Here is a 9,303-nt window from a genome sequence, read left to right as displayed (position 1 = left end):
TTCAACCAAAAACTAAAGAGGGAGAACATCCAGACGCAAATGAATAGTCAGTTCACACCCTTAATTGAAACTGTAAACCACAAAAAGAAAATGAAAAACATCTAATAGTTGGCCGAGGCGGCCGACTTTTCAAACACCCCAGTTGGTTTTCTATGTACATACTAAGAGTATTTTTTTTTCTTGCAGTTGGATGGTTAAACAATTTAAAGCACCAAAATCAGTGTTGAAGGACTTGACTGTACCATTGTTAGATAGGCACATTATCAGAGTTTTGGCCCCGGTGCGGAACTGAAATTTTGAGCAAACAAATCGTCGGTATCGAAATCATTGAAATCATTGTCTTCAAAATACTTGTTATCGAGGTGAACAGGAGGAGCTCTAGAGGCAAGTGGCCAAGCAACGTAGCCGAGATTTGGTTGTGGATCAGAAGCAGCAAAGATGTTGCAATACGGGAGGAACTCATCCATGGATTGCGCGATTTTCAGATGTTGAGGTGATTGGATGTATTCGTCGTACTTCGAGCTTTCTCCCACGAGACATTTGTCATTAACACAAGGAACACTTCCCTCTAACAAAGTCGCGGCCGGACTGGGAATTGGCTTGTGTTGGGCTTGAACTCCACCCTTCCCCCCTTTTTCTGGTACTTGGCCTTGCGCTTCACCCTTGTTCCCTTTTTCTGGTACTTCTTTCTTGTAAATTCTACATAAAACCCAATCATCCAACTAAAAGAAAAAAAACAGAGTCTTAGCACATAGAAAACCAATTGGTGTTGGAAAAGTCGGCCGCCTAGGCGTGGTCACACCTAGACTTTTCCCCGACTAGCACCTAGCAAATTTTGAACGTTGACTATGACAACTTACCTTCATATCATGTTGGCTCTCTTTGATTCTGGGAGGCCCCTTGACTCGAAACTCATGCATGATCCAATTGGTCTTTCTACTATTTTCACCACTTCCTGGCTTTCCTTCATAGTAAACTAATGCCTTCTTAAGCCCAACAACCTGCTTTTTTTGTTCCACGGGCTTATCTGCTCCGGTGGCTTTCCAGTACCCATCGTTGGTTCCTCGTTTAGGTCGGTCTCCATTCGGATATTTTCGTTCCCTCGGCGTGAAGAAGTACCATTTCTTATCCCCTAATGCTGGGTACTGAGCTGCAATTAATTGAAAAAACTCGCGTTGAATTAATGAAAGAATTCAGATTAAAAAAAAAAAAACTAATGAAGAAACAGAAGGAGGGAAGAAAAAGAAAACTCAAAACAGAAGTTTCATTTAGATCATAGCTCATCAATAAACTGATTTTGAGTTTTTTAGTATCTATTTTTGTCGCGTTAACATGTCGTGTCGAGAATTTCCGCCCTAATCGCATGCTACATTTTACTATTTCAATTATTCTCCATTCAGTCCAATATATCATCGAAATTACAATTTTTTCTTTGACAGCTGGTTCGAAGTATCCCCCATCACAAACAACTCTTATTAAGAGTCAAGCAATTGCAAATAAGGGAAATAAAACATCCGTTTTTTTTAACATGCTTTTTTAACAAAGAAACATCTAAAGATCGATGAACATGAATGTTTTCATAACCTAATCCAAATTCCAAACAGATCCAAAACTTGCATCTTTTTCATAAATGTACGGAAAACCGGCAAAAGATCTAAATTAAGCACACACGATGTAGATGAACCGAAGCAGCCAAGTAGAGAGAGAGGAAAACCCGCAAGGAAATTTGATTAAAAATCAGCAATCATCTATAAATCATGGATAATTATTGGGTGGTCATAGGATAAACCGTCACGTAATGCCCAACTATCTTCATAACCATACAATCATCTAGGGCCAACGTTTAAATATACGATCACTACCTAAATGTGTGATTGTGGAGAGTGTCCCATGAACACTAAATAATCACTCATAAATCATAGATTACCATCATGCTTTTCAGAACCCTAACGTAGAATATCTTAAGATTCGCATTATAAACCCTAGTAGTTTCAATAAAATCGATCAAAAACATAAGAACCTATTCAAAAGGCTAACATAGAATATCCAAGATTTGCATTAGAAACCCTTCAATAAAACCAACGAACGACATAAAGAACCTACACAAAGCTACTGCATATGCCCTAAATTTAACCAAACGAAGAGGTTGACGGAGAGAGAGAAGAAGAAGAAGAACCCGTGAGGTGCGCCGGATTGTGAAGGTAAAGATTCACGTCCCTGATTCCATTATGCGGCAACGCCTCGTTGTCAACCTTCTTCTGCAAGTAGTAGACGATGAGCTCGCCGTCGAGGGGACAGAACCTGTACCCGGGCGGGAAATGCTCGGTCTGGCTCCAGCTCCTTTACGCGTACATGAAAACAAGGCAGATAAAAACTTAATCAAGAAAACGGAAACGAAACACGAAACAAAAATACGAAACATAATAGTTCGTGTCACGGGTTCTTGATTACCGAAAGAACTATGGTTCTTTCTTGATTACCAAAAAAAAACCCCACAGTGCAGATATCATATGCCAAGACTAAGTACTAATTAACCCGACATAAATAAAACGAAAACGAAAGCGAGAAAAGAAAACAGAGAGCGAAAATCGGAACCCATTGAAGTCGCCGAAAGGTTGGTGTTGTTCTTCTTGTTTTTGATAAACGGCATTAATGGAAATATGGTTAATGAAGGTTGCTGGCGGGGCCATGAGATTCGGCTGGGTTTTCTGATCATTGGAAGAAGGAATACCTAGACGTCTTTTGGGAGGAGGCTCTAGAGAGGAAGACATTGTGCCGAGAACAGTGTGGAATGGACTCTCTCTCTCTCTCTCTCTCTCTAGATTTCTTTGGGATGAAGAGTTCCACTACGAAATTAAGTACTATATATATACGTGATAGGAGAGCTTGGTTTTACAAGATAGATGTGGTTTTAATGAAATTGTACTTTGATGTATATCATATCACTTTGATTAATGCTAATCTTCTGGAATAAATCCATATCCTGATTGGAATATACCCGAAGTCCTAAATCGAAATGAACGAAGGTTTTTTTTCTTTTATTCGGTACATTGAGTCTATATACTACAATTTTAAGGCAAATTTTTTAGATTGAGAACTAATGTCTACTCATTTGCAAATCACTAGTTTTTTTTTTTTAATTTTATATTTTGCATTCTCCCTAAATTTTTGGTTTCGCTGTTTTTGTAGTAGTCCCCACTTTCTTTGTTTCGTTTTCATAAGAAAGAAATTTAATTAACGTGAATAATGATAACAACTTGTTAATAAGAATTTTCTCCAAAAAGATCGAAGCGAAGAATGATATCCAATAAGGTTGGTTAACCCATTGAATATTTTTCTAAACCTGAACAGAGTAGGTAACGAACAAATTAACAACCAAACAACCATTAACTCAAGAGAATAGCTATAACCACAAACAAAAACACACACGTAGTAGGATTTTAGCTTCGGTGAAGCTCGTCAAAACATTCAATAGCAAAATTCAGCATTTACTCACCAATTATAAGCGCGAACCTCCTCTTCTTCAGATTCAACAAAAGGGGCATCAAAATATTCTCCACTGCATATGGCGTGAATCAAGATCATCTCATGTGGCAACTTTTCATGTGATCCCTCATTTGATGCGAAATGACACCTCACCATAGTACCATTAGATGAACATATTCATGATCTAAAAATTCTTCATGCAAAAGTAACAAAAAGTTTCAAAAAAGGAAATAAATAAGCCCAAATAAATAAGGTAGGCAAAACCTCCACTAAGAATACGTAGACCATAATTTGCCATCTGCAGAAACTAAAGGCCTGAAATTGAAGACAAAGATGGTCTAATTAATTTTGACTCAAATTTAGCCCGAGGAAGCCAAACCTTTTACAAAAAAAGAAAAAAAGAAAACGATATTACACAAATCAAGGCCTTAAAATTTAGGTATAACATTGAGGAGGAGACAACAAGAAATGGAAAAACAAAAAATTGACCGAAGTACGCGCAACACACGTAGTATATTTACGATTACCGGCCATTTCCACCTGTGGATCGAGCTCACACTCATGAGAGGGGAGATATGAGAGAAATGGGAAAATATTGGAGAGGAAAACATGAATGGGGTGTGGTTATGTAGTCAAATACACTGCATATAAAACCACAAGCTTAACTTATTAGGCAATTTTTAAGTAACTAACAAATTGATAAGGATAGAATGCAATTGAAAAAGGTGAAACTCCTTTCACAAGGCGGAAAAATAATTTAAGCAATTAAAATCTGTGATGAAAGCCCTATTGAAACAACTGTGCTTGGACCACTGCACGCTGTGTGGGGCCCACTCCGGACCCCATAAAAATACAAAAAAATATACATAAATTTTAAAATAATTGACCATTGTAAAAAATAAGCTCCAACGGACATTGATAGGTATACATTTTGAATTTGTAGGAGCAAAACTGTTCAGTTTCACCCTCACAAGTTCAGAAAACATACATATCGATATTCATTGGAGTTGATTTTTAACAGAATTTCATAAATAATTATTTAAGATTTACAAAAATATATATATATATATTTTATATTTTTGTGGGCCTGTGGTGAATTCCACAGGGTGTGCGGTGGACGACGTGGTTCATGAACTTTTTGATATTGAAAACTTTTAGGCAACGGCGGCTTCCACCCACATTGTGAGTTTTGGGGGCCCTTTCTTGGTGGGCCTTTTTGTTTGAACCTTAGCCCAAAATAAAGACTAAATTATATGGCCGGGCCTTTTTGTGAGTGAAGCGACCGCATCCTGGGATTCTTCAAGGAAGAAATTTTCAATCTTTTTTCGATCATATGTATGTTGGTGGTGATAGTGGCGGCGATGGTGGAAGTAGTGATTGTGATATGGCGAATCCAAAGAAATTGGAATGGAAAATAGTCTCAATCTTGTCGAATTGAGTATATTCTGAATGTTGTTTTGGGTGGTACATGGTGGTTTTGAAGTGTTGGCAACGAGTTTTTAACGCTGGAAATATGTTGAATCCAATCACATCGAGAAATTTCTCAACTTTTTTAGATTGAAGATTCTAAATGCATTCTTTGATAGGCCGGATATTATGTTTCCGAAATGATGGCAGTAGATTTTAACATAGTGATCGATCATTGTAAACTACATATATTTTGTGGTGAAATAAAGGTGGAAGTGGTGGTGAACTGAATAAGCGATGGTGGTGTAGTACTCCGAGTTTGTTGCGGTGCTAGTGTGTTAATTGATGGGGGTGAAGTGGTCAAAATACAGTGGTGAATGGATAGCGGCCGAGGTACTAGAGACTGTACTACTGGGGTGAAAGGGCGGTGGTCAAATGACGATGGTGGTGGTAGTGTGGTAGTTGTAATCTTAAATTGATAGTGTTGGTGGTGCAGACGATCAAATTTGTTGCGGTGATAGTGTGTTAATTGATGGGGTGAAGTGGTCAAAATGTAGTGGTGAATGGATAGCGGCTTATGTACTAGAGACTGTACTACTGGGGTGAAAGGGTGGTGGTCAAATGATTATGGTGGTTGTAGTGTGGTAGTTGTAGTCTTAAATTGATAGTGTTGGTGGTGTAGACGATTGAATTTGGCTTTGTATATGTACAACTATACAAGCTTCCCTTTCGGCAAATCTTGATGATGAAGCGGTTTTTGATGTTTTTTTTTTTGGTCAAACGAAATTTTTTATTTTATAGAGAAAAGCAATTTTTGATGATTTGATAAAGTGCGAAAAACCCTATGAACTTTGTGGAACTCATATGGTGCTTCGTTCACTTCGATACAAGGAATAACGCCCCAAGCGTAGGGCTTAATATGCCAGTTGAAGCATTATAATCCGGAAGACTGGGATCGTACCCTCGGGAATAATTAATACGGCTTTGCTGGATTTGTAGATGTAAGCACGGATTTTTGGCTTTTAGGCAGCCAACTTGGTTTTACGTTTGCAGTGGAAAGTAAAAGGGGCTAAATTGAAAAATGAATAAACTAAGATAAAAAGCAGGTTAGGTCTAGGAATTACTAACACTCACGACTCGAGTTAAACTACATTTCTTACCCAATTACGCAATTCAGGATACGCAATTAAGGTTCCCAAACCGGAAAATAAGATGGTTCGATTACCAAGTTAGCTCTAGAATTTATTTAGCAAATGTCTCGTGCGACAGAGCTCCAAGCATCATGTGTGGTAAGTAGGCGATGCTCTTACCTACACATGATCAAGGAGATTAACTCCTTAGCAATTTGACAAATAAACCCGAACCCCACATCGATGATCGAACCAAAAATTCAAACTTTATTGGTGAAAAGAAGATGTTATTTTTGCTCGAGTCATGAGGTGCTAATCACTCAATGACATAATCTTGGAAAACTACTCACACATATCTATTGAGATAAGAGCAAACAAAAATCTACTTAGCATAATTGAAATAACAACACTAGAAGAAAATTAGATAAAACGATAGATCGAGGGATTTGCTACAACTTTAATGAAGATGAGAGTAACAAAAACTAACTAATTAAGACAGAAAAATAAAAATTCAAAGCTGTAAAATGAAGAACAACCAAGAACAATTCAAAATCTAGATCTAGATCTAAAAAAATGATGCAATCAAATCTATTCTACTTGTTTGTACAATTGACATCATTGGCTCTCATACTCCAAGGTACGCGCACAGAATATTATTCAGGAGATCCAAAAATCCATCTCTGAGGCCCTTGGTACCAATTGCAAACACCTTAAGATGTAGTGCTAAGGGGCTTGGTACCGATTGGATGAATTGGGTTCTACCGATGCCGAGTTGCTAATGGCTGGCGTTGAATCAGCTCGGTACCGATGAACGCTGGCCTGATCTACCGATGCCGACGTGCATCAAGGTCTCTGATAATTGGCTCGGTACTGATTGAATGTATTGGGTTCTACCGATGCCGACGTGCTTAAGTCTAGCCCTTGGTCATTTGCTCCGCCTTGCTAATTTGAGAGCCGTCGGGTTACCTTGCCTTAGCCATCGGATCTTAAAACTTTGTTATTAGGTGATTTCCTACAAAACAAAACCAATACACCTTGCGAGCAGAAGCAATCAAAACAACTAAGTTTAAGCGACAAAATAAACTAAAACAAAATAACTAGCGCACCCTCTCTTGCATAATCAGGTGCTTATCATATGGAATGAACGAATACCCTAGAGCGTGTAGATGGGCGCGAAAATCTATTTTAGTCATTGTGGCTCTGATGATCTATATACCGGTATACTTTCGACCAACTTTTCATAAAATAAAGTGTATTGTTTTTGTTTGAATCGTCCTTTACTACTTTAAAAACTCTTTAGTGATATACAATGGGTTTTTATTTTTTGAACAATGAATTTTTTTTATTAATCAATGGGTCTTGATATGACTTGGTCTTGATATGATTTAAAATTAGGGACATGCGGGCATTTTTCCCAAATAAACTATTTTTTGAGCCATTGAGTGTACAAAGATCACGTCTATTGATCTACACATGATTTTTGATTCCTTTTTTTTTTGTCAAGGGATTTTTGATTCAAACCACTTGGTTTAGAAAGTAAAATGAACAAGCTTTCTAATAGTTCAAATCACATGCAAATCAGAGATCGGGAGTGTCTTAGGCAAGCTCATAAAGTTTGACATATTGTGAGGTGTCGAGAGTGCCCTTGGGGTGCATTGGAACGCACCTGGGGCAAGCTGCACAGAAGTTCTAACCTTGCGAGTTTGCCCCAGACACTCTCAAACTCCGATTAGCGCGTGGCTTGAATTGTTAAAAAGCTTGGTCATTTTACATTCTACGGGAAGTAGTATGGATAAAAAATCATTTGTACATCAAAAGACGTTACTATTTTACCCTGATTGGGTCAAAAAATAATTTATTTCTTTAAAACGCTTGCATGTCACTCATTTCAAATCGAATCAAAACCTATTATATATCAATACATAGAGTTTTTAAAGTATTCAAAAATAGTAGATCCAAAAATAAAAATATTTAAGTTTGTTTTATGAAAAGTAGGTAGAAAGAAAACCACTACAGAAATCATTAGAGCCATATGAAGGCTAAGACACGTTTAAAATAAGGTTTATTCGGTACTCAAATTCCTAGTTCTTAGATACGTACTTTTTTCAATGCTTAAGTGTTTCATAGAGCTAGGGATGCGGAAGTTGAATGAAACTTAGAATGTGTAAATGAGTGCGAAAACATATATTAGTCATTGTGGCTCTGATGATCATTATATAGGTTTTTCATTTGTATCATCTTTTACTACTTTAAAAATTCGAGAGTGTCTGGGGCAAGATTACAAAGTTTGACATTTTTGTATTGTCTAGCGTGCGCCCGAGGCGCAATGAAATGCGCCCGGAGCGCAAGAACTGGCGCCTGGGCGCACTAATGCTGCAAAGAAGTTAAAACTTTGTGGGTTTGCCCCGAACACATCCGAACTCCGATTTGCGTGTGATTTGAACCGTTAGAAAGCTTGTTCATTTTCCTTTCTAACCCAAGTGGTATGGATCAAAAATCATTGGTACATCAAAAGATGTTACAATTTTACCCTCAATGGGTAAAAAACAATTCATTTCGATAAAACGTTTGCATGTCACTCATTTCAAATCGAATAAAGACCAATTATACATCAATACATAGAGTTTTTAAAGTAGTAAAACATAGTAGAATCCTTAACACTAAAAATATTTATGTTTGCTTTATAAAAATTAGGTAGAAAGAAGACCGCCAGAAAAAATCGTCAGAACCACTAAGGCTAAGACACATTCTAAGTTTCATTATGTACACAAATCTCTAGTTCTTAGGTATTTTGTTCAATGCCTAAGTGTTCGACAGAGTTCGTTGAAGCGTATAAAAAATAGTGTCATCATGGACATTGGCCAAAGCAGGACTTCAATATTTTCGATGTCAAATTTGGATGTCCCAATCACCCATGACGAAAATTTAGAATGTTTCCAAACGAGGATACCGAAAAGGATTTAGAGTGTTCCCTATATTTTCAACATACCGCCACCACCTTACAACAACAACCTTCAGGGCCACCACAACGCATTGAGAACATTTTCTATTCAAGAATTTCAGAATTTTCATGTTCACAAGGTTAAGATCCATCCCTACATTAAAACCACCACCTCTATGTCAAAGGTCATCGATTATTATTATTTTTTTTTGGGATTGTAGTGTGAATTTGTAAGAATTGAGATAATTCTCAGTAGTTTTCGAGTTTTCTTTTTTAATGGAGATAATTTTCATTCATTTTTTGGCTGCTATGGTGATGGCCACAGTGGTTGTGACGATG

General features: G+C 37.4%; 1 protein-coding gene across 1 annotated transcript; it reads right to left on the bottom strand.

The window, feature by feature from the left end:
* Nucleotides 1–263: 263 nt before the first annotated feature.
* On the bottom strand, nucleotides 264–2,799 carry LOC131314135 (NAC domain-containing protein 67-like). Its single transcript, XM_058342629.1, has 4 exons — nucleotides 2,596–2,799; nucleotides 2,177–2,340; nucleotides 861–1,150; nucleotides 264–722 (listed from the first exon to the last, which is right to left on the bottom strand). Exons 1-4 carry the CDS (start codon nucleotides 2,769–2,771, stop codon nucleotides 264–266), a joined length of 1,089 nt encoding a protein of 362 aa, XP_058198612.1. The 5' UTR covers nucleotides 2,772–2,799.
* Nucleotides 2,800–9,303: the final 6,504 nt, after the last annotated feature.

This window comes from Rhododendron vialii, chromosome 13a (genome assembly GCF_030253575.1).
Source record: "Rhododendron vialii isolate Sample 1 chromosome 13a, ASM3025357v1".
NCBI lineage: Eukaryota > Viridiplantae > Streptophyta > Magnoliopsida > Ericales > Ericaceae > Rhododendron > Rhododendron vialii.
The sequence above is the reverse complement of the archived record's forward strand: the minus strand, read 5'-3'. Positions and strand labels throughout refer to the sequence as shown.

Bases quoted from the DNA above. Each gene is read 5' to 3' on its own strand.
- LOC131314135 (XM_058342629.1), bottom strand. From the start codon at position 2,771: ATGTCTTCCTCTCTAGAGCCTCCTCCCAAAAGACGTCTAGGTATTCCT. The intron at 2,341-2,595 runs GTTCCGATTTTC...GTACGCGTAAAG, and splicing joins CCTTTCGGCGACTTCAATGG to GAGCTGGAGCCAGACCGAGC. The intron at 723-860 runs GTAAGTTGTCAT...TTTTTCTTTTAG, and splicing joins AGAGCCAACATGATATGAAG to TTGGATGATTGGGTTTTATG.